General features: G+C 43.8%; 1 protein-coding gene across 1 annotated transcript in view; it reads left to right on the forward strand.

Annotated features, from left to right (window-relative positions):
- SH3RF3 (SH3 domain containing ring finger 3) overlaps nucleotides 1–26067 on the forward strand; it is a 195609-nt gene extending 169542 nt beyond the window's left edge. The window contains 2 exon segments of the mRNA XM_037070976.1: nucleotides 5526–5821; nucleotides 25893–26067. Coding sequence (XP_036926871.1) covers nucleotides 5526–5821; nucleotides 25893–26067 — 471 coding nt within the window.
- The last annotated feature ends 757 nt before the right edge of the window (nucleotides 26068–26824 follow it).

Genomic DNA, 26824 nt, shown 5'->3' on the forward strand with positions numbered 1-26824 from the left:
TTAAACAGATGTTATGGAGAGGACTGTTTCAAATGGAATGTCTGTTTCACCCCAGGCTCATAAGTTGAAGCCCTACCTACAATGTGAGGGGGGCCTTAAGGGGGTAATTGGGAAATGATGAAGTTATGAGGGCAGGGCCACCTGGTGGGATTGTTGGTTTTATAAGAATAGGAAGAGAGGGGTCTCTGCTTTTCCCTGCACATGCAATGAGGACAGGCCATGCAAGGACACAGAGAGAAGGCAGCCAGGAAAGGAGCCCTCACCAAGAAGCTGGCCAAGCTTGCAGTCTGATCTCAGATTTCCAGCCTTCAGAACTGTGAGAAAATTACTTTCTGTTCTTAGTCTTTGGTATTTTGTTGTAGCAACCCAAGCCAACCAGAACAGGTACATCAAAATGAAAATGGTGTACATAATGCCTGGCATCTGGCTTATGTTTTCCTTGGTTTTTTTTTTTTTTTTGCTTCATCTTATTTCCTCCTCTATAACACAAAGGTATGTGGATGCTGGTGTTACTACCTACCTGACTGAGAAGGAAACAAAAGAGTAGGTAGGGCCTTTGGAAAGGGGCAAAACCTACCAAATGATGGACTGCCATCATTTTCAAGCTTGGAAAAACTGAACCTCCCAGATGTGGACCGCACTGCTGAGTAGCTTGAAGCTGCCTTCAGGCTTCTCCCTGTGGTGGGAATCAGGAGAGACATCAGCGTGGGGTCAGGGGGATAGCCTGAAGATCATGCCTAGAACTTCAGCTCCCAAGCCCCCTGTCTTTGCCTTACTCCTCTTCTCCTCGGCCCCTCTGTTCCCTAGACTACCTGGCTACTCACCTGGGACTGGGGACGTGACCACCTCACTTTCTCTAACTGGGTCTGGGCCAAGGAAGCTCCCCAGTCCTCCATCTCAGAGCTTCTGGTGTCTTTTGATGGTTTTATTTGTGTGATTTTTGTCTTAAAATAATGCCTAGATGAAGTTGTAGATTAAAGCCTGGGAGTTTATTTGAGATATTGGATCTGAAGAGGTAAATTACAGCCTGGAACCTACTCTATAATCCCATTTCCAACTCCTCCCACAATTGGCTACACCTACCAGCACTCCCATATTTTCTGCCTTTCTTGGCTGCCACAGTTAGTCCCCATGGCGTGGATTGAACCATCTCCAAGCTCTTACCAGGGGGAGCTGCCTGCCAGGTACATCACAGGTTAAAGTCATGCATATCTTTCCTTCTCCACTCTGAAAGAGTCTGCTGATACCAATATGCAAAATAACTCTCAATGGCCCTGCTCCCATCCTCAAGTCAGACTTATGTAGGGGGCCTCCTCAGCCTACACTCCATTCCAGTACTGCCCCCATGACAGATGTTGATGTCCTAGAGGGAGTGCTTTTATGCTTTCTTCACAGGTGCTCTCAGGTTACTGAGTTTGGACACATGATCTGAACATGACCTGACCACTATTGCCTGGGTCTCAGCTCACACAAGTGTTTTGTGCACCTGGCAGAGTGAAAAATGTGTCTTGTGCTTAGTCCTTTGTTCTCAAAGGTAAATTGTTCTCAGCTACCCTTTTGACATTGAGAAAATCCGTACCTGTTAACATGTGCAAGCAGTTTAGCATTTTGAAAGTTGAGGTCTTCCTGGACTATTCAGGCTAAAGCTTGAAAACCAAGTTTGTGTCCGTCGTATCTGGCCCAGCATTCAATATGTGCCCAACCAATGACTATAAATACTGCCCTAAGCAAAAAGGAGTTAAGAAGGCAAATCTGTTTAACAGCAGTGGTGCATGGCCGCTGTGGCATGGGTCAGTGAAGGAGACAACTGGGCAGAAACAGGGCACTTACAGGCTTACTTCACTGTGATGAAATTAACTGCATCCCTGAAAAATTTAGTAATGCAGTTTACAAATTAAATTTTATTCCTTTTGGCTTCTTATAATTTCAGAGACAATTTTGCATAATTTTCAATCAACTTTTAACTGGCAACAGTTCGTAATTTAAGCTTTAAATTTCTTTTTCCTCTTGCCAAGTTTTTATATTAATGTTCTGGAAAACAACTAAGGCCTTGGGAGAAGCCCTTTATCTTAATCTTAACAGAAAAACCACTATTTTATCATTTGTAAATGTTTTACAATTTTTATATAATGAATGAACATCTTCAAATATCTCTTTTTAAAATATTATATTTCTTTCATAATAAGATATGCCTTTATTTCAGGGTATGTGGTATGTACATGTGTGTGCAAGTATGACTGTGTGCACATGTACATGTGCAAGCACAGCTTTTTCTTAATGTAACGCATAAGTTCCTGTTCTCCAATTAGATGTTCCATTTATATGCTGGGGGCCTTTCAGATTCAGGTGTTATCTTGAGACCTGGAATTTCCGGGGTGGTCTTGTCTCCCACCTGCAGTCCTGGGCTTGCGTCTGCTCTTCTGCCCTACATGACCCTCCTTGCCTGCCAAACTCCTCTTCCCACATTAGCCCCTGCCACTCAAAGTGCAGCTGGAGAGGGTGACCTCATCTGGGAACTGGCCAGTAAGTTCAGAGGGCATATTAGAATCCACACTCTAGTGCACCCTGTACCCTAACACACTACTGAAAACCCATGCATGTTCCCCTTAGCTGAGACACTAAGTAAATGTTGAATAAACAGTAGTTTTCTTTTTTTATCACCTTCCCTTGAAGCTGCTCTCTTGTCGGTTTTTACATCACTGTCTATAACCTCTGAAATCATGTATCAGGTAGCACAGATGACCATTGGCTTCTAATTGATCACTTGGTGGGTTGATACCAGAATCACTTGGGTTTTGTCCCTATTTCAGAACCGTCACATCAGAATCTTTAAGGGTGGGGCCCAAAGTGTGCATATTATCTAATTCCCTTGTTAGTTCTTTGGTCACAGACTTGGAGAGCCAAGAGCCACTGCATTATCTATGTGCTTTCCCAGGACAAAACAAGGGTTAATGGTGAGACACTGAGTCCTGGAGATGAAATAGATTTTATTCATTTAACAAAAATGTATTGGGAGCTAACTAGGTCCTAGGTATTTTGCAAAAACTTAAAAATATCAAAACATCATAAAACCAGCATATTACATAATATTTGTGAGATACACTAACAGTTTTAAAAGCATTCTTATGTCTGTTATCCTAATTAACTCTGTGAGGCGAACAGTGTCCCTGGAGCTGGTACTCAGAACTAAGCCTTTGAGTGTCCAGCCTCACGCTAGACGGGCTTACTTCAGCCAGCCAGTATTGAGCACCTACTGTGTTCTAGGAAGCATTCTAGGCATGGAGGAGATGATGATGGACAGAATAAACACAGGCCCTGCCCCCTACACTATATTCTAGAGGGGATCCTAGCAGGGAAAGAAAAGCAATTTAGGTCCTCTGGGAGAAAAGGAATAAGAGGGGGCAGGAAAAGCCCAGGTTGGGGAGCATGCTGGCAGGAACCCCAGGCTGGGGTGAAGGGTTGGGGGCTCTGACAGCTGGGCCCAGAGAGCCATGGACCATCAGATGCCATCCCTCATATCCATTCAGTGTCCTCTCAGCTCCAATGCCCTCCCCTAAATGGCACTTTTTAGTAGTGTTGGCCTCAGGAGCCCCAGCTAGGTGTGGGACAAGGATGTCCTGAGCCAACCTCTGAACTAGCTGCATGATGTCCCCTAGTGTTTGAATTACCAAAGGTCTCTTAAGTGTGCTCAAATGCATCTTTTTCAAGAATGCCAAAACAGGGATGAGCTAGGCAAAATGAACAGACAGGGTTGCCCTGTGCCATGTCAGCCTGTACCCACCTGCTCCCTATCAGCCCTTGGGCTTGCCTTTTATCATCATGGACAGTAGTTAAAACTTCCACTTCTATCTTTTAATATCAGTGCTAGGAGTAGAGAAAAACAATATGACATTTATACTGAAGTGTTTATGACTTAGCTTAAGCATATACATGTTACTATATGTGTGTATTTCAAGAAAGTTTCAGCAACTGACTCCCCCAGTAGCTTTTAACCAGTAGCAGAGAAGGAAGGCAGAAAGAGGAAATCATGTATCTGTCCCCACAGAGTCTGGTGAGCCTATGACAAAGCAGACTTTTGGGTGGCCATCACTGACCCAGTTGGTACAGCTTCAGACTTCTATGCATGGCCACGCTTTCACACCATATCCCTGTATCCACCTGCTACCTAGCTTCCATTGCTCATTAGAAAACTAAATTCCAATGAATCCATGAAAACATCCAAATTGCAAGGCACACACATTATGCTAAAAGCACCTGTGTGTCTTGTGTCCTCACACACACCTGCACACGTGGTGCAGCCTCCAGGGAGTGTGAAGCCTGTCTTCCACACCCAGAGTATCCTTGATGTATCAATGGCAACAGTCGAAGCACTCCATGCACTGCACACCAGCATTGCCAAGGGAGGCGAGGTGAGTGCCCACTCACTCCCACTGCTGCACAGAGTTCAGGATGAATAGAAATGCAGACATGATTGCTGGGACCCCCACAGACACTGCATCCTTGTCTGGAGGAGTGTCACTGCTGCAGCCTGACTCAGGTACCTTTGGAGAACAGGCTCCAAACCCACACAGTGTGAGATGAAGAGACTCTGCAGGGCCCAAAAGTCCTGAGGAAGACCATGCAGGGGTCCCACTTGCTGGTGGCTAGTTAGGGGGAGATGCAGGGGGTCATATGTAGGAACTGGGAATGAGTTCTACACCTGGAGAGGGGCTAGATGTCCTAATGGGGTGACATTGAGACATGCTTCATTCTTATAAGGGAGATTCTTCTGATTATTTCACTGGTGGTGTATGTGGGCAACCATGTCCTGAATGTTGTCACATCCCTGAAGGTATGAAAACCTTCTGCCAGGTGAAGGGGTTTCACCATAATATTCACCAGTGAGGGAATCCAGGGCCTGAGAGACTTTGCCCTCACCAGGGGCCACCCTCAGCTCTGGGACAAGAATGTGACTCTCCCTGGAAAAATCAGAGGTGCATATATGCACACATGTGCTGCAGGTTTCCTATGTGCTGAAGATTGTATGTGCAGAGAAAAGTTTTCAATGGAAGCTGTGTCCGGAATCCCTAAGGCTGAAGGAGCTAATCTCAGGAAGCCTGATGCAGAATAATTAACCTCCAAGCAGTGAAATCCACTTAGAAAAACTGGGTGAGGGAAAACCAAATTATGTTGGCTGCTGGTTCCCCTGACCCAACAAATGAGTTGCCAGGCTAGGATGGGTCCTGTGATGGCCAGTGGGCATGTTCTCAGGAACAGCCCCCTGCAGCCCACTATCTTGGGAACAGCACTCTCCTGTCTGCCCCAGGTGCCTTCTGTGCTGTTTGGGGCACTTACTCCAGGTTTGGAGAAAGGAAGGAAGACATGAGTTGGAAAAGCTCTCGATCTTAGCTTTGTTTCTTCCTTTAGCCAGTTTTACCACATTATGTTTAAAGTTTCCAAAAGGATTATATTTCCCTCCTCTCCCTAACAACAAGGACACTTAGAAGCATTAGCCCACTGGATTTCAATTTTGTGTGTCTTTCTAGAAAGAGAAGAAGAGTGGGCTGCTGAAACTTCTAGCTGGGGCATCCACCAAGAAGTCTCGATCCCGGATGTCCATCTCTCCCACCCATGACCACCAGGTGGCAGTAGACACCTCACTTTATGGGGCAGTGGGGCCAGAAGTGTGCTCACTGTCCATCCATGGACGGGCAGGGTCCTGCCCCATAGACAGCGAGATTCAGGGGATGGAGCCACTGCACAGAAAGGTGGGCTCCTTAGATCTGAACTTCTCATCACCTTCCAGTCAAGACTCTTTCTACAAGCCAGTGCCTAGAGAGAGGTAAGAGTGGAGAGTCAGTGTGCATCCTCTAAGACTTTGGTGTGGATTTGTTTGTGAAGTGTGGAACGACTTTTGGAGAGCAGGGACAGCAGGAATTTTCTGAGGATTAAATTGACTAGACATCTATCACTAGCCATATCTACTCAGGTTATCGTGGATGGTGAGCATTGCATAAAACAAGTTTGGGAATAAATGGGAGCATATTTTATGTTCTGAATCTATCTGGGTCCTGAGTTTGGGATTTATAAGGGATTCATCATGAAATTTTTCAGGACCAATGGAATACTGAGCCAACGAGGGGCAGTGAAAGGACTGTGTTCTTCGAACCCTGGGGAAGCCCTGGAGTGTGGCCAGTGGGCTGAGGCTCCACGGGCCTGTACACCCCACCCAGGAAGCAGCTTTTTTTGAAGCTTAGACCACTCTGACATCTTAGAATTATAAAAAATTACTTCCCCCAAAACAGCTTCAAAGGTATATACTCTGTTGGGTTGAACTATATAATAACATTAACTTTTTTTTTAAACCCAAAGCAGTAATTTCATAGAGTTCAGCCTGGCAGGGATTTCCAACCCCCAGTCCAGCATGGCTATGAATGTGGCCCGACACGAAATTATAAATTTACTTAAAACCTTTTTTTTTTTTTTTGCTCATCAGTTTTCATTAACGTTTATGTATTTAATGTGTGACCCACAACAACTCTTCTTCTTCCAGTGTGGCCCAGAGATGCCAAAGGGTTGGACACCCCTGCAGAGTTTCATGAAAGTGGTCTAATTGAGATGACATGGCCCACTGAGGCCTTGGACTGTGGGACCATGGGTGCTGAATTTGACAAAGGGTCCGAGGCTAGGGTCTTGCTCAGTGGGTCAGCCTTAAGTAAGGGCTGTAGGTGCTGTGGAGAGAGGAGGTGACATCAAATTAGGATAATGGGAAACTACTTTCTAAATTCCTTCTCATTGGATCACAGATTAAATGGTAAGAATAAGAAAACAATCCTGGCAATGCTGTCAGAATTTTTCACCCCGCATGTCCACACCAACTACCAGCCAGTTCTTCCACATGTCTCCCAGCACCTGTAGCCTAAAAAGGCCACCACTCTCCTGAGCATATTCACCTCTGGTGTCATGTCAGGGCTGGTCGAGGTTCTATATAGATCAGGATTAGCACACATTCCCTGTGAAGGTCCAGATAGTGAATATTGCAGCTGTAGCAGGCCATAGTCTCTGTGGCAACTATTTGCCTCACTATGATAGAATGAAGGCAGCCATAGGCCATATGTAAATGATGGACATTGAAATTTAAATTGCATGCAATTTCTTGTGTCATGAAATATTCTTTTGATTTATTTTTCAACCATTTAAAAATGTAACAACATTCTTAGTTCTCAGACCACCCAAGTCAGGTGCAGGCTACAATTTGGCAACTCCTGGTCTTGGTGATGGAATTTAGAGCTGAGCCATTGGGGTGGCATTGAGATCCTGGGCTACTGAGAACAAATCTTTGCCCAAGGGTGTAGAGGGACTACGTGGGTCAGCAATTCTTGACTTCTGATAAACAGGGAAAGTGAAAATCTCTTTACACCTTCTTTTAGACTAACAGGATTTACAGAATGCTCTGTAATAATTGGTATGGATTCTAGCCATAAACCTCCAGGATAGCCAGTCTCTGAATGTAGTTTAGTATCTGCCAACATCCCAGTTAGTCCTCCCAAGAACCCTATGAATTCAGTAACCCCATTCTATAGAAGAGAAAACTGAGGTTAAAAGTAAAAAGGCTGAGGTATTTGCTCATGATCACACAGCAAGTTAGTAGCAGAGCCAAGGATTGAACTGAAGCTTTCCAGCCCAAGAGTACAGACTCTGAACCACCCTGTTTTGTGTGGGGCATTGTCAGTAGCCACCTGTGCTCACCTGGCCCACAGAGGGATCTAGGTATGTTCAGTTGTAATAGTACAAATGTGTCACAAGATATCAGCATCTGGATCCTCCACAGTGGACCACCACCCCACTGTCTGTCCAAGCTGTACCTGTGGTTCTGACCCCCCAGCAGGACCCATTCTGATTAAGTGCCTTTCCACAGCAAGACCCCAGGCCCTCTAGAACTGGCTTCATATACCACACCGCCACATGCTCACATACCACATAAACACCACACATACTCATACAAACAACAGACCACACAAGTACACACATTACAGAAGCACACATCCACCACAACAAAACACACACCATGCAAACATCTCAATGCAAAAAAACATACTGCACATAACACAAACATTCAACAAAACAAAAACACAATCCACAAAAACACCACATAAATACACTAACATGAAAACACACTACAAACACAAACAGCACACAAACACAAACATACACTGCATATACACCACAAAACATACACCAAACACATAACACACAAACACAAATATACCACACAAACACACATTACAGACATATACCACACAAATACACATATACCACAAAACATACACAGGCAACACACACATGTATACTACGCAAGCACTATTGAACACATACACAAGCACACATGTATGCCATACATACAAACACCAAATACGGCACACACACCAAATACCACATACCACATCATTCACTACAACAAAATCACCACAACACACAAGTACATACAACACAAAAACACACCACAAATACATATTTCACAAATAACACACACTACACACATACACACTACAAACATACAAACACATAACACAAATACATATCACACAAACACAGACATCATAGCACACATACCAAATACCACATAACTACATTTGAGACAAACACTATAGCACACAAATACAGACCACAAATACACAAATACACAGGGACACATACAACAAATACCACAACAAAGAAACACACATCTTATCTTACAAACCACACAATACAGAAACATACCACACAAACATCATAACACTACTCAAACACACACACACCACATAAGCATACGCAAACACACATAAGCCCAATACCACAAATACACACCATACATATCATACAAATACCACACACCACAAAAACTACAGACACGAGCACAACACACAAACACAACACACAATGCAAAGACAACATACATCACACAAACAACACATACCACATAGGCAGACACAAACCACAAAGAACACATACCACACAAACAAAAAAGCACCACACATCAGCCAAGCAAACACACTACACACAACCACATGCATCACAGAAAAACACAAAATACCATGCAGCACACAATACATTACAACATACAAATAGGCATAATTACACAGCACATAAACATACACAGTACACAACATATACTACAAATACACATACCATTCACTATAAAAACATCAAACACTAAACACAAAAACAGGCACCACAACTACACAAAATCACATTAACACACAAACCTCACATATTTTATATACAACGGACACACCATAACACATACCACAAACATATTACAAAAACAACACACAAAAATACATAAACACATTTCTCAAATACATATTACACATGATACACACCACATAAACACATACCACACAAACAACACAACACATATATTACACAAAAACAAACACACTAAAAATAAAAGCTACTAAAACACCAAATCACACAACCGTAACACCCACAAATGCACAGCACACAATATGACACAACTCACAAACACACACGCCATGGAAACACTACATAAACTCACAACACCCACACCACAAATACACATATACCACTCACCACTGAAACACATACAACACACAAACATATATACTACACAAACACAACAGAAACACCACTGCACAAATACCACACACCATGCAAACACACAAACACATGAAATAAACACCACAAACACATACCACACAAACCACATATACTACACAAACAAAACACACATACCCTAAAAACACTAAAAACACAAATAAACACCAATCAAATAATACACACCACATAATCACAAACACCACACTATCACTACACATCACACACACCACACAACCATGGAAACACAACACAGGCAACAAACACCATATAAAGAATATATACACACCACACAAATACCACATAAGCATACACAGTGCATGAACAACACACAACATATACAAATACACAGCACACAGGACACACAAAGACATAGAAACATAAATACACACTAAACCTACAAACATATACCACACAAATACTACACCACAAAACACAAACATATTGCTCAAACACACCATCAAAACTCCAGGTAAATAGTCAAATACAAACTCAAACCTCATATATGCAACACACAAAAAACACCACACAATACTCTGCACAAATTAACATACACTGCAGAAATAACACCAACTACACATACACTACAAAAACACATCCACTACAAATACACACATACCACACAAACACCTGTCAAATACAACACACTGAATATACACATATAAATACATACCATAAAAACATACACAAGAATACCACACAAGCACCCACACAATTAAATCATCACATAAATACTTAAACACAAACTTCAAATACACAAAGCGCAATCACCAAACACTACAAAAACACCACACAATACACACTTTCACTCCACAAACACACCATAAAAGTATCACAGACTACACAAACATACGTACGCATACAAACTACAAATACACTCAAACAACACACCAAACAGATACCATATAATAAGTACTCACACCACAAATATACCACACAAACGCAAACCACACAAACACACTACACAAACATATACTCCACACAGACATACGTAGTATACAAACAACACGTACCACTCAAGCACACATACCACACAAGCACACACCACTAATATATAAACAGACCATGTAGCAGGGGCTCTGCCTGCAGAGCCCCCCATCCACTACAAGTAAAAATAGATCTACCAGGACATGATCTGCTTTGGGAGGAAAGGTGGCCAGTCTCTCAAAGGAGAAGGACCTTGAGCCTGTTCCTCAATGGGCTTTTATTTGGTTCGATTTGCCCAGGAATACAGGTGAAGCTCATCAGTCATTGTTAGGAAGTAATGATCAAACAATAGATAACATTCGAAGAACTATGAGGGCTAATTCTGAGTGAGGGTCAGTTAGCTAAAGGGCCATAAAACTTTGGGAAGCAAAGTCATTTTACACTTAGACACTTGTCATAAAATTGAGGGTATTCTTAGCAAAGCAGTTTTCATAGGATTTTATGCATTCTTTCTTAGGCCTAATCACCCCAGGAAGCCACCTCTTCCTGCCCAGGGCTGCACCACCCTCCAGCATTGTTTCAGGCATAAGTCAGATAGGGGAAGTAAGGCAGCCAAGAGATTAGGAGACTTATTACAGACAGAATGAGGACTCAGGCTATGTCAAAACTGAGGGGTGAGGGCCCATAACCCCCTTTTTCTATAGCCCCCCAAGTCCTTCTCTGATGGCCCCATTGCAACCATGCATGTCTTAGGTCGTCCCTCCCTTGAGGAATCTTACCCATCACTGGCTAACCCAGTCATATTTCTGGGGTCAAGCAGGGTGAAGTAAAGGGGACAGAGGTGGTGCCCCTGCTGGGAAGATAAGCTTTGTCTCCTTATTGGGTTGTGGTCCCAAGGTCTTTTACTCAGCCTTAGCAATGGGGACTTATAGCTTCTGAAACCAGTCAGGATGGTTCCCAACAAGACCACACAGAAAGGCACACTACACATCTGACACACCACACCACACACACCAGTTTGCCTCTCTTGGTCTTTCTGTGTGTGTGTGTGTGTGTGTGTGTGTGTGTGTGTGTCTCCACCCTCCCTTTTCTTTCCAGGGGAGCCTCCTCCAACTTTGGGCCACTCCTCTGTGGAACCAACCCCTGGCTGCCTGTGATTTCTGAACATGGGTTCTGGTCCTTCCTCCCCAGATCACAAAGTTGGTGGCTTTTGCAAATGACAAACTTCTAGATGTTTCAAACCTGCTCTCATGTCTTCCCTAGGTTTCTGTTCTTTCCCAGATCCTACAACTTCCAGACTGCTCAAAAATGTCTTTAAAGACCTTGTTAGAAAAAAAATCACAGAAATCTATGATTACCTAGAAGATTCAGAGGATTCTTCCCATTTTCTGAATATTCCAACTAAACAGTGGGTTATGGCACCCAGAGCCTCTTGGTGCCCTCTTGTCCCCAGCACTCTGCATAGCTCATTAGTGACCAGAACACCAACCTCCTCACCCATAAGCCACTTTGTCTTGAGAACCCCTGGCAGATGAAAGCTAAGGACATGACAATGGAAAAGATCACTGTCCAGGCTGGAGCCACTCCCAAAAGCACTCAGACTCAGGCCCCGCAGGCTTGTGAAGAGGGAAGTGTCTGTGACAAGAACCCTTGCCGTGGGGTCCTCTGAGGAGAAACCGCTGTGTGCAAGGCCACTTTATGATTGTTGAGGTGGGAGAATGGGTAGAGGGCGGGCTGGGTCTCAGACTCAGGCTGCCACCACCAACACTTTAAGGAGGGGTGCCCCCTCTTGCCTGGCACTGCTAGGCAGCATGTGCAGCAGAGCCACTGGCTGCATCTCTTAGGTGTCTCCTAAGTACAAACCACCCTGGGTCTGACCATCTATCCCCTAAGGTTTTGAGAAGACAACAGGAGACCTGTAAGACCCAAGCCCACAAAACTGATGTATAAACCAGAGGGCCAGTTTCCAACCCTTCCTAGGAAACCTAACATTTGGGAATCTGGACATATTCATGCCCTGTGGACAGTGTGCAAAGGGAGCCACATTTCTGGAAGTTGCTTGGGGATATCACAGTTGGGCGTGGTTTCATAACTAATGTCCTATCTACCCAGCAGAGATCTTCCAGCCCTAGACAGGTCTAGCTACATTCCTAGGCAGCCACCTTGCTGCCCTCGTTCTCTGGGTGCTTTCCCTCTGTCTGTCTTGTATCTTAGCTGTGTTTCTGAGTGGCTTTGAGTAATCAGCACACTTGCCACTTATCAGCCATTTCACTCCTAATAAAGGGGTTTTTTGAACCCCAATTCTCCCATATATAAATTGGGGGATAATAATACATACCTGATAGTTATAATATTTGTAAAACACCTAGGTTAATATCTGGAAAATTATGAGCACATATACCACAGCAACAACAAGATTATATTGAATGACAGCCCTGGCCAGTGTGGCTCAGTTGATTGAGCATTGTCCTGCAAAACGAAAGGCCACTGGTTCAATTCTCTGTCAGGGCACTTGCCTGGGTTATGGATTCACTCCCTAGTTGGGGCATGTGCAAGAAGCAACCAATAAATGTTTCTCACATCGATGTTTCTCTCCCTCTCTTTCTCCCTCCCTTCCCTCTCTTTAAAATCAATAAAAGAAAAATATTTAAAAACTTTAAAAAAGAAATGACATATGTACTATTATATCATATGATGTGTATAATAATAGATAACAATTCTTCCAAAGCTGCCTGGCATGCCCTCTCCTATTTTTGATTGCCACAGTCTTTTTTCTCCTATGCTCACACAGGCAGTATATTCATCCTCACTTCTTGCTGGCCTGTAAGTTGTTTGGTTTTGTCAGGATGTAAAGTTGTTGTCTTTGATGTATTGTGTGTCATGGTAGACAGAATAATGGCTCCCAGAGATGTCTGTGTCCCAATTCCTCCAAGGAAGATTATTCCATATTATCCGGGTGAGCTTACTGTGACCATAAGAGTCCCTTTAAGTGGAAGGGGGAGGGAAAAGATAAGGATACAGTGATGTGATGGGAGAAAGACCCACTCACCCTTGTCCTTGAAGATGGAGAAAGGAGTCTCCAGCCTCAGCATGAGAGCAGCTCCAAGGAGCTGGAAAAGGCCAGGTGCACAATCTTCCATGGAGCCTCCTGAAGGAACCAGCCCTGCTGAGACTTTGATTTTATCCCTGGGAGACTGTGTGGGATGACTTAAAGAATCACAAGATAAGAAAGTTGTGTTTTATTATGCCACTAAATTTGTGGAAATTTTTATAGCAGCAATAGGCAATTAAAATACATGTTGATATTACAGTGTAGTGTCCAAGGTATAGATATGTCCTTAACATTTCCTAGTGGGACACTGCTCTATTATGATGACATTTCATCAACTTGGGGACCATGGGTCCTCAACAGTGTGGAAGCAAGTGCTCCTAAAAGCCTGCAGGACCCCCTGCAGGTGGAGGACCCCCTTGTGATCTCTGTTGTCAGGGAGGAGAACAGATGACACAGGAGGAGGGCACCCCAAACCTCACAAATGAGACTAATTTCAATAGGCACTAGTAAAAATTCCATCTGATTTTGAGCTTTTTGATTCTCTGTGTCTTATCTGAAAACAAGCTATGTTTGAAATAACTTACCTCAGACAGGACAGTCTCTCATTGATTTGTGACTCCATGATAATGCCCTGGAGTAACTGTTGGCCATTTGTGTCCATGATAGGAATAATCAATTACTTTTTTCCCCATTTAGAATAGCATTTTTATGTTTTTATTTTATTTTATTTTAATTGTTGTTCAAGTACAGTTTTCTGTCTTTTACTCCCATCCCAGTCCACCCCACTAGCCCTCTCCACCTGCTTCCCATTTCCAACCCCCACTAGTTTTTGTTCATGTGACTATTATACTTGTTCCTGTCAACCGTTCTCCTTTCCCCCTGAAATTCCCTCCACTCTCCCTTCTGGTCACTGTCAGCCTGTTTTCTATTTCAGTGTCTTTGGTTATATTTTGCTTGTTTGTTTGTTTTATTTAGGTTCCTGTTAAAGGTGAGATCATATAGTATTTGTCTTTCACCGCCTGGCTTATTTCCATTAGCATAATGCTTTCCAGTTCCATCCATGCTGTTGCAAAGGGTAGGAGCCAATTCTTTCTTTCTGCTACATAGAATTCCATTGTGTAAATGGAGCATAGTTTTTTTGACCCATTCATTTACTGATGAGCACCTAGATTGCTTCCAAACGTTGGCCATTGTAAATTGTGCTACTATGAACATTGGGGTGCATAGGTTCTTTTGGATTGGTGTTTTAGGGTTCTTAGGATATAATCCCAGCAGAGGAATTGTTGGGTCAAAAGGCAGGTCCATTTTTAGTTTTCTGAGAAAATTCCATACTCTTTTCCATAGTGGTTGTACCAATTTGCAATCTCACCAACAGTGAACTAAGGTCTCCTTCTCCCCACAACCTCTTCAACATTTGTTATTTATTTCTTTGTTTATGATAGCCATTCTGACCAGTGTAAAGTGGTATCTCATTGTGGTTTTAATTTGCATCTCTCTAATAGCTAGCAATATTAAGCATCTTTTTATGTGTCTCTGGATCCTCTGTATGTCCTCCTCGGAGACGTGTCTGTTCCAGTCCTTTGCCCATTTTTTAATTGAGTTGCTGGTTTTCTTAGAGTGGAGTTGTGTAAGTTCTTTAAATATTTTGGAGATTAAACCCTTGTCTGAAGTATCATTGGCAAATATGGTTTTCCATATGGTTGGTTCTCTTTTTATTTTAATGCTGTTTTGTATAGCCATGCAGAAGCTTTTTATTTTGATGAGATCCCATTTGTTATTTTTTCCTTTATGTCCCTTGCTCTAGGGGACATATCAGTAAAAATATTGCTGCATGAAATATCTGAGATTTTCCTACCTATGTTCTCCTCTAGGACTTTAATGGTGTCACGGCTTATATTTAAGTCTTTTACCCACCTTGAATTTATTTTGGTGTATGGTGTAAGTTGGTGCTTGAGTTTCATTTTTCTGCATGTAGCTGACCAGTTCTCCCAACACCATTTGTTGAAGAGGCTATTTTTACTCCATTTTATGTTACTGCCCCCTTTGTCAAATATGAATTGACCATAGAGACTTGGAGTTATTTCTAAGCTCTCTGTTCTATTCCATTGGTCCATGTGCCTGTTTTTGTGCCAGTACCAGGCTGTTTTCATTACAGTGACCTTGTAATACAGTTTGGTATCAAGTATTATGATCCCTCCCACTTTGCTCTCCTTTCTCAAAATGCAGCAGTTATTGGGATTATATAAATTTTTGAAGTGTTTGTTCAATGTAGTAAAATATGCCATTGGTACTTTAATAGTTATTGCATTGAATCTGTAGATTGCTTTGGGCAGTATGGACATTTTGATGATGTTAATTCTTTTGATCCATGAACATGGTATATGTTTCTATTTGTTTGTGTCTTCCTTGATTTCTTTCTTCAGTGTTGTGTAGTTTTCTGAATACAGGTCTTTTACCTCCTTGGTTAGGTTTATTCCTAGGTATTTTATTTTTCTTTCTGCTATATCAAATGGCATTTTTTCTTGATTTCTGCTCTGTTGTTTCATTGTTGATATACAAAAATGCCTTTGATTTCTGGATATTGACTTTGTAACCTGCTGTTTTGCCAAATTCATTTACTAGTTCAAGCAGTTTTTTGGCAGAGTCTATAGGATATTCTATGTATACTATCATTTCATCTGCAAACAATGACAGCTTTGTTTCCTCCTTTCCAATTTGGATGCCTTTTATTTCCTTTTCTTGTCTGATTGCTGTGGCTAGGACTTCCAATACTATGTTGAATAGAAGTAGTGAAAGTGGGCAAACTTGTCCTGTTCCTGATCTTAGTGGGAAAGCTTTTAGTTTTTGCCCATTGAGTATGATGTTTGCTGTAGGTCTCTCATACATGGCCTTTATTATGTTGAGGAATGCTCCCTCTATTCCCACTTTGCTGAGTGTTTTTATCATAAATGGGTGTTGTACCTTACCGAATGCTTTTTCCAAATCTGTTGATACGATCATGTGATTTTTGTCCTTGCTTTTGTTTATGTGATGCATTACATTTACTGATTTGCAAATATTGAACCATCCTTGCATCCCTGGAATGAATCCCACTTGGTCATGGCGTATGGTCTTTTTAATGTATTGTTGGATGTAGTTTGCCAATATTTTGTTGAGGATTTTAGCATGCATGTTCATCAGTGATACTGGCCTGAAGTTTTCTTTCTTTGTCATGTCTTTATCTGGTTTTGGGATTAGGATAATGCTGGCTTCATATAAAAGTTTGGGAGTCTTCCATCATTTTGGATTTTTTGGAATAATCTGTGAAAGATAGGGGTTAGCTCTTCCTTAAATGCTTCATAGAATCCTCCTGTGAAACCATACAGTTCAGGGCTTTTGTGTGTCAAGAGTTTTTTTATTACTGCTTCAATTTCATCTGCTGTTATTGGTCTGTTTAGGCTTTCTTCTTCTTCTTCATTGAGTTTTGGAAGATTATATTTTTCTAGAAATTTGTCCATTTCACCTAGGTTTTCAAATTTCTTGGCATACAGCTCTGCATAGTAATTCCTTACAATCCCTTCTATTTCTGTGGTATAAGTTGTAATCTCTCCTGTTTCATTTCTGATTGTGTTTATTTGGGTCCTCTCTCTTTTTTTCTTGATGAGCCTACTTAAATGTTTATCTATTTTGTTTATCTTTTCAAAAAACCAACTCTTGGATTCATTGACCCTTAGAATTGTGCTTTTAGTCTCTATGTCGTTTAATTCTGCTCTGATCTTCGTTATTTCCTTCCTTCTACTTGGTCTGGGCTGTCTTTGTTGTTGTTCCTCAAGTTCTTGCAGGTGTAGGATTAGGTTGTTTGTTTGAAATGTTTCTGTCTTCTTCAGGTACACCTGTATTGCTATCAACTTCCCTCTCAGGACTGCCTTCGCTGTGCCCCATAAGTTTTAGACTGTTGTGAGTTCATTTTCATTGTTTCCAGAAACTGTATTATTTCTTCTCTAATTTCATTCTTGATCATTCATTGTTTGATAGCATGCTATTCAATGTCCATGATTCTGAGTGCTTTTTTTTCCCCTTGGGGTTGATTTCTAGTTTCAGTCCCTTGTGGTCAGAGAAAATGCTTGGTATGATTTCAATTCGCTTGAATTTGTTGAGACTTGTTTTGTGTCCTATCATGTGGTCTATCTTTGAAAATGTTCCATGTGCATTTGAAAACATTGTGTCTTTATCTTCTTTGGCATGAAGGGCTCTATATATATCAGTTAAGTCCATTTCATCTAGAGCATTGTTCAATGCCATGATATCTTTGTTGATATTTTGATTGGCAAATCTGTCCTTTTTTTGACAGTGGGGTGTTAAAATCCCCTACTATAATTGTGTTGCTATCAATATCTTGAAGTTCTCTAAAATTTTCTTTATCTATTTGGGTACTCCTATGTTAGGTGCATATATATTTACAATGTTTCTGCCTTCCTGGTGGATTCTTTTTTAATAATTTTTTTCTTTTTTCTTTATTTAATTATTATTCAAGTACAGTTTTCTGTCTTTTACTCCTATCCCAGCCCCCCCCCCCACAGTGCTCCCCTCCTTCTTGGTGGATTCCTCCCTTCAGTATTATGAAGTGACCTGCTGGGTTCTCTTTATGGCCCTTTTTTTGAAGTCTGTTTTGCCTGATATGAGTATTACAACCCCGCTTTTCTTCTCTTGTCTGTTTGCTTGGAAAATTTGTTTCCAGCCCTTCGCTTTCAGTCTGTGTAGTTCTTTTGTCCTGAGGTGTGTCTCTTGTAGGCAGCATATGTGTGGATCATGCTTTCTAATTTATTCAGCTATTCTTTGTCTTTTGATTGGAGCATTTATTCCATTTACATTTGAGGTTATTTTGGTAGGTACTTATTCATTGCCATTTTTGTACCTGTGTTCCTCTTTCTCTCTCTGTTTTCCTTCCTTTCCTTAAAGTGGCCCCTTAAGCATCTCTTGTAGAGCTGGTTTGGTGGAGGTGTATTCTTTTAGACTTCTTTTGTCTTGGAAGCTCTTTATTTTGCCTTCTATCTTGATTGAGAGCCTTACTGGGTAAAGTAGCCTTGGTTGCAGGCCTCTGGTTCTCATTACTTGAAATATTTCTTGCCATTCTCTTCTGGCTTGGAGTATTTCCATTGAGAAGTCAGCTGCTAACCTTATCAAGGCTCCCTTGTATGTTATTTCCTGTTTCTCCCTTGCTGCCTTTAAGATTCTCTCTTTGTCTTGAAATTTTGCCATTTTAATTATGATGTGTCTTGAAGTGGGCCTCTTTGGTTTCCTCTTGATGGGGACTCTCTGGAGTGTTTCCTGGATTTGTGTGATTTTTTCTCTCATCAAATTAGGGAAGTTTTCCATCATTACATTTTAAAATAGGTTTTTGTCCCTTGCTCTTCTTCTTCTCCTTAAGGTATCCCTATTATGTGAATATTATTACATTTCGTATTGTCTTACATTTCTCTTAATCCCTCTTTCTTCTTTCTGTGCCTCTTTTCCTTTTCTTGCTCTTTCTGGGTGTTTTTTTCTATTTTGTCCTCAAACTCACTGATCTGATCTTCTGCTTCATTGAGCCTGCTTTTGATTTCCTCTACTGTGTTCTTCAGTTCAGAAATTGTATTATTCATTTCCTCTTGGCCCTTGTCGATAGTTTCTATTTCATTTTTCATGTTGATATAGTTTGCAGTGAGCTCATTACAGTTTCCCTGTAGTTTCTGATAATTTTCAGTGAGCTCATTGAGCCTCCTGAAAACCACTGCTTTGAACTCCATATGTGATAGCTGAGTTGCTGTATTTCATTTAGCATTCTTTCTGAGGCTTCCTCCTTTCCTTTTATTTGGGGATTGTTCCATTACCTTCCCATTGTTTGCGAGACTCTTCTTATTAATTTCAGCTTCTTAAATTGATCTGTTCTGGCTCCCTGGGTTTATGATGTGAACTTCTGTGGTAGAATACCTGTGAGATTCAGTGGTGCAGTCTCCTTGATCTCCCAAACTCACTGGTCTTGAGCTGTCATTTAAGTTGGCTCTGTGTTCATCTTTAGGCTTTGATTGTTGTTGTGTGTTTCTTTGGAGGGTCCTTTTCACCAGTTGGTTAAGTGAGGGTCCCTCTGTCCTTCACCTCTTTTAATTTGTGGTGCTGGTCAGGTCAGGTTGTGTTGAAACTATTCTTCTGTGTGTACAAGGTTTTGAGGATTCTCTCTCACTCTTGTTCAGTTGTTGTTCTGGGTAATTTCTCCACTATTTAGTTGTATTTCCAGATAGGTCCTGGATTGAGGTTAGTGTGGCTTCCACTCCCTCCTTCACTTCTTCTGTTGTTATCTGTTGGTGGTTCCTTTGTTGGTGGATTTCCTCTTCCAGCAGGCATAGTGGTGTTCACAGCTTCCACCTACTCTTTTTTGTGATCAGTTGGAGGGGAAGACAAAATGGTTTAAGATAGCAAGACAGTATTTTATAATATTTACAGTAGCAGCCAGTAGAGAAGAGATAGAAGATCCTTTGGCTATGTATAGTGTTAACTGCGATATTCCATCCAGCTAGCCACTTTTTAGAAATTATGGAAAGAAGATAAGACTCTTATTGGGGAGGGAAGGGTTGTAAGTTGGATCTAGAAGGCAGCAAGGTTGTGGGAGGTCAGATTCTGAGGTAAGGTGAGAGTAAAGGATAGTAAATAGGTGTAGTGTGTGGGAGAATAGAGTTAACCACTACAGTAATAGAGTTAAGGAAACCATGGGCTAAGATCTGGGAGGGCTGTTGTGTTGTTTTTACAATTGTATGGAACAGCTATTATTTATAATAATATTATAGCAACAATCATATGACAGAATCTTTGTGATCTGGATAACAAGAATAGGGAGTATAAGACCTTGAGTAGAATGCTAAAGGAACACAAATGAAGTGAAGGACAGTAAATTAGCAATACACTATGAAAGAGAGAACAGGGAAAATTTGTCAAATGATACAATACAACCAGCCGAGCAAAGGAGACTAAACAGAAAGAATAGGAATACAAAAATACTGTTAAAATAAAAGATGTAAGAATCATGAAAAATGATAATACAAATATGCAGTAACTTGCAGGTTTTCTGTAGTAACAAATTGAAATTTGTCTCACTGTCTCAGCTGTTGAGATTCCCCCTCTTTGGGTCCAACTCTGGTCTTTTTCCACTTCCAGGTTTTTTTGTTTCACTTGTGGGTATTTAAAAAAAAAGAAGCCGAAGAAGGAAGAAAGAAGAGATAAAATGGGGAAGAAAGGAAGAATAAATAAACCAAGAAAGAAGGAGAGAGGAAAAAGGAGTTGAGAGATAAAAAATAATAATAAAAATAATAAAATAAAAAAGTACTTCTGAAAAAAAATAGCTCTTGCTAGTTTTAAACTGGCCACACAGGTGTTTCTGGTCTTGCTGGCTGCAGCAGGTTGAGGGGCTTTTCTCCCTTCCTGATCAGCACTCAGTCAGCCTCAGGCACATTCTTCCCTGAGCTATCCTGGCACCTCTCCAAGGGGCCTTGGATGTGGGATCCAAACCTTCCTCAGCACACTCTCCCGGGGGTTACTGCTGTAGGCTGGGGCCTTCCACAGAGTGCACACTCCCTGTGTTGCAGGAGCACACACACTCATCCAGGCCACCTCCGGCCCCACAGGTTAAGACATGTACCCGTCCCAGTGCTATGGGAGCACCCAGGGCTTCCTGCACCCCCTCGGAGGCACTGCCTGGCTGGGTGGGGAGGAGACTTCCCCAAACAGTGTCTCTCTTTTTTTACTTTTTCTTTTTTGAGAAATTCCTCCTACTCAAGCCTGCTGCTCAGTTTAGCAGTCTGGCTTCTCACACAGCCCAATTCTCCAGCCAGACTGGGGACTATTGGGGTCAAGGTCCATCACGGACCAACTCTCAACTCTCCCCAACAGGTGTCCACAGACTTCCTGGGTGCTCACAGCCTCTGTGTGTTTGCCACTTCATCCTTGTTCCCCTCTGCAACTTCAAGCAACCAGGTCTCTCCTGGTGCTGCTGATACCTTGTTTGGCCAGGGAGGAGGAAGCAGTTGACCTGGCTTTGTCCCAAGAACACTGTGGCAGACCCGGTGGGTGCCGGTCCTGAGGCTGCAGCCAGCCTGGTCCCCACGCTGGTCCCTGGGCCCTTTTTGTCCTGAAGCACTCTCCTTACCATCTGGTTTTTCAATGTCTGATACAATTTTTGGTCTCCTATTTTCATATATGCTGGGGTACATTGGCTGTTTGCTCTTTTTTTCTGTAGATCAGCTAGGTTTTTCTCCTGTGTGTAGGGGGAAGTGGAATCCACTCCCTCCTACCTCGCTGCCATCTCCCTCCTAGGTATCAATTACTTTTATGCAACAGGAAGAATAGCTCAGAGTCTTGGAGTGATCTGGACAGGCACATTAAATGCCTGTCTCATATGTCACATCATCCATTTGAGCTTATTAAGTTATTTAATTACTCAGAAGCACCAAATAACTTTTTTTCCTAACACATTACATTTTCTAACACGTTTGCTTGTTTGTTTCAAATCTGGCAGTTGAGGCAAATCAGATCTTTTGTTCAGAGTGTGAGAAACCATCTCCCTCTTTGCTTTGATTTTCCTTGGGAAATTGAGAGAAGGAGGCAAGTGTTTGGAAAGTTGAGGATGGCAGAAAGCCACAGGGAGGATCAGGACTGGTCTTGGTATTTGCACACCCAGCAGTGCCAGAGGCCTGGGAATGGTGCAGTCTGTTGTGCAGTGCTGGCTGATCTCATAGGCCATTGCTACATCCTAGAGGCCATCTGTCCTTCAGGGAGTGGCCTGGCAGGCAGCTGTTTGCATCACTGGGCTGGGAAGAAGGCAAAACTCACACTCTCCTTTCTCTCCTCCTCCACATTCCAAAAGCCAGCTTTTTACTCCAAGGAACATCAGTGGATGTCCCTGCCTCTATTCCAAGTCACTCAGAGTACCTGGCTGGCCCTTCTCCCTCAGAGGGAGGAGCTCTGCATGCCTGCCAAGTTAGCCCCAGGAGCCACCTTCCTCACTGTCCCCAAACTCTACTGCTGGGCCTGGGTCTGCTCTGCCATGTGCATTATCCCCAAGCACCAGTGCCAACTCCAGCTGCCCTGAACCCTGACTTCAGTATTCCAACCCAGACAGGCCAGTGCCCTGAGCTCTGTGAACAGGTGGAACAAAGGGAAGATGAAGTTTCCTCAGTAATTTTTTTTTTACTCAGCATGTCAATTCTCAGACATCAGTATGTAAGCATTCTCCCCTAGAATTTGTTGAAAATGCAAATTTCCTGGCCTCATTCTCCCAGCATCTCAGCAAGTAGGTACAGAATGGACACAGGATCTGTACCAAGGTCCTGACAGTGAGAAATGCTAACTTGGGATCTCTTTGTTTTACAATGAATGTCCTAGTTTCATAAAAACCAGACTGCCAGGTGAAAGGCTCCACATATGGAACTCCTTGAGAACCCTTAGGACATCCTGGTGTGGGATACCTGGGGCCATTTGTGTGGCTGTGGTCGATGGGGAGAGGCAGGGACAGGGGGACAGGCTTTTACAGCTGGCTGGCAGCTCAAGGAAGACTAGGGGTAAAGGAGACTCCCACCTTTCCCATCCAGCCAGTGAGCCCCAACCATGGTCTGGATACTGCAAGGGATAAGGGTGCAGCAGGGTGGTGTCCCCTCCAAGTGGTCCCTCTAATCCTGGTCAGGGGATCCTTCACTGCTTCATGGGGTTCCCATAGCCTTCTTCAGAAGAGAGAAAACACCAGAGTGGTATATCAGACAACAGTGGAGGTGCATGTCACCTGTGTGACTCTGGACTTGGTGATGTGCCCCGTGCCCTGGGCTTTGCAGGAGGAGGGCCCATAGCCCTGTGGGTTGGGCAGGTCCCACTGCACAGGAACTGCACCCACAGGCCTGAGAGCTGAGACTGCCATGGAGCAAGACTCAGCCCCCAAGCAGAGAAGTGGCAGGACAGACCTGTTCTCCCCACCAAGCCCCCTGCACACACAACTCCTGTTATCTTTCATTGCCCACAGATGGGAGAATCATCCAGACTAGTGGCCTTCTGGGGACTTGGTCACCTGTTAATATGAGACAAATGGGGGTAGGAGCTCTTTATGGGAATGCTGGCATGGAGCTGCAGGTTCTGCTGACCCCACTGCTCACTGCTCACCTAGAGCAGCAGAAACTCCTGGCCCCCAGCTGGCACTCATCCAGCTTCTGCCCTTTCTGCTCCTCCAACACCTCCAACCCCCTCCCCTCCAGTCCCTCTTCCAGTGCTACAGCCTCCCCTCCAGTGTGTCCTAGCAGGGTTGAGCAGTTACTGTGCACTGGGCTGCTCTAGGTGATGGACACACAGCAGGGAGCAAGGTACCACAGTTCCTGCCACCCACCACAGGGCTGGCACACCAGTGTGGAGAACCCACAACAAGTAGAGTAAATAGGTCATAGCAGGGCCTGCAGAAGGTGGGCAGTGCTCTGGGGACTGGTAGAGAATAGCATTCTGGGCAGAGGGAGCAGCTCTGTAGGCGCCCTCAGGTGGGTGCCCTGGGCTGTGGCTGAGGGAAGTAGAGGAGAGCAGATGTGCTCAGAGGGTAACGAGAATGCAAAAGTCTTTTCCCAACCTAGGCTTCTATTCTGAGAGAAGGAGACCACTGCAGCTTTCTGAGCAAAGAAGGGCTGTGACCTACCTTATGTTCTCGCTGCTGAGTGGACAGCAGCCTGAAGTGGAATGAAGATAAAACAGGGAGCCTGCAGTAGGGCAAGTACAGTGGCCTGTAAGAAAACCATGGGGACATGCATGGTAAGGTTACTGGGAGAATATGGGCAAGAGTGACTCAGTGCACGCCCTCCCAGGCAGCCCAGGCACTGCCCTCAGGACATTATCTGGTCAGTTGGGGAAGAATTATTGGGCACCTTGGCCTGACCACTGAGTCCCCTTCAGCCCACCTCGGCCTACCCGTGTCTGTAGCGGCATTCAGCTACAGGTTTTCAGGGCATGAAAGTGGCTACACCTAGCCTGCCACCAAACCCATTCACATTTAATGCTTGGACTTTGTCCCACGGAACCCCAACTCCATCACCTTGCATGGTGGGTAGGTTCTTCTCGACACCCCCTATACATTGTCTATAGCTGTGTGTGTTGAGGGTCCAGGACCCAGTCTGATGTCAGAGCACACACACCCCTGTGAGTTCCTGGAGCGGCAGGAAGGTTCAGTTGGCTGGAGTGGTGAGAACACCTGCCAGGCTGGGGGTTGTGAAGGAAAGGGGCACAGGCGCACCCACTGGTTTGTCATGGATGGTGTTTTAGGAGAAGGCTGCTCCTCAGAGAGCGAAGCTTCCTTTCAGCCTTCTTCATCCTCTTTTGAGGCTTAAAGAACAGGTGTGGGGGGTGGGAGGTATGCCAGATTTGCCTGTACTGATGCTGAGGCTCTTGGCAAAATGCCAGAGAGGGTCCCTTATCTCAGATCGAGGGAGCTATTGGGGGGCACTTCGAAGGAACAGCAGCTTGTGGCCACCTACTGCTGGACCTGCTGAGGCCTCCTGGGATCCTCGGGGGCTGTGCCTGGTCTGGTCAGAGCTCAGGCTCCCCAGTCTCCCTTCAGGTGCTCAGCAGGTCATGTCACCACTTGGATTATATGTCACATTGGTCTGAAAATGAAGAGTGCAGAGTTTGGAGGCCTCAGGGAGGACCTCAGGTTTTGCAGGAATGAGGTGTGTGAAAAAATGGGCCTCATTTATGATGTGATCTCAGTCAGCTGAGGTGCTAAGGCCACAACATCTTACGATTTTCAAAAAGAATGACCATTTTAACAACACTGCATCCAAAGCACCTGCCTGAGAGGTGTTCTCCACTTGCCTGCTCTTCAGACAGCAAGGCTGACGTTTCAGGAGCTGAGGGCACTAGTACAGGGTCCTGTGCCAGGACAGGTCAGAAGGCAGAACACAGCCAAGTGTCCTCTCCTTACCAAATGCCTGACCCAGGGCTGAAGTGGCCGCCTCCCACCCCATGAAAGGCCACAGTCTGAAAGAAGAATGTGACATGGAGGGACTGCACCTGGGGTGGAGACATTCCAGCTGCATAGATCAGGATCTAAAAGATATCACAGGAAGAGATTATTGTTAATTTTTTAATAAAAATGAAAAAGTTTTAGAAAAATCAAAATTAAAGATAAATACAATTGTTTTTGAAGTGGAAATAGTAACCCCAAATTACAACCATTTACACCATGAGGTGGAAAAGAAAATGAAAAGAGAAATCTTGCAGCAGACAGTGGGCCTGACCCTGGCTCATCCTCCAGCCTGTCTGGGTCAGGCTTACCCACTGCGGTGTTTGTCCCCCCCTTCTCCTTCAGGAACCGAGTGGTGGTGTCGTACCCACCCCAGAGTGAGGCAGAGATAGAGCTGAAGGAAGGCGACATTGTGTTTGTGCACAAGAAACATGAGGATGGCTGGTACAAGGGGACCCTGCAGAGGAATGGCCACACAGGCCTCTTCCCAGGCAGTTTCGTCGAGAGCTTCCGAGGATGAACTCTCCACAGCCCATCACCAGGAAAAAAGACCTTCCAGGAAGCCCCAAGGTGCGAAAAGAGTTTCAGGTGCCTTCTAAGGCCCCTGGTAGGGAACACAATAGCCTGGGGTTGGGGCCCAAGGGTGTGGAGGTCATGCCTACACTCACAGCCCCCAACTGAGAGCACACCCTGATGTTATTCTTGGATGAGATAGATACTTACTACTCCTATGTGAACTGTAAAGAAATACCTTGGAAGAGAGAGGGAGATGCTAATGCAGGTGGACTTGCTGCTGTGATTTCTGCTGATCAGCCATGTCTTCGCATCTCCCAGTGCAAGTCTGGGAGCTACAGAGGGCTGCTGGGCAGGCAGTGGACATGGGGCCAGACTGTTTGCAGAATGGCTTCATGGGCTGTCTGGACTACATGCGGGGTTCACATTGCTCCATCACCTCTCTTTGTACCTCAGTCACCTGCCACCTGGCCACTCAGCAAGGGTGTTGTTGGCCATGGGCCTCCACAGAGGTGCCACTTTTCCTGGGAAGGGAGCATACAGCCCCTGTGGGGCTCAGGAGCCTCCCTTTGGGCTCTGTCTCTGCTGGTATGATGAACACTTTTCTTGGCCACCACTGTTCCTTTGAATCACTTCTTTCTAACTTCTTTTTAATGTAAGGCTCTTAGACTTTATATATTTTTAATTGGTCAAATATTGCCTATTTTTCATACATCTGGGGCTGCCTTATTGTAATGACTTGGTTGAGTTGGAAAGAAAAAATG

The sequence above is a fragment of the Sturnira hondurensis genome, unplaced genomic scaffold, assembly GCF_014824575.4.
Source record: "Sturnira hondurensis isolate 20B ecotype Veracruz unplaced genomic scaffold, ASM1482457v3 Scaffold0001304, whole genome shotgun sequence".
In the NCBI taxonomy this organism is placed as follows: domain Eukaryota; kingdom Metazoa; phylum Chordata; class Mammalia; order Chiroptera; family Phyllostomidae; genus Sturnira; species Sturnira hondurensis.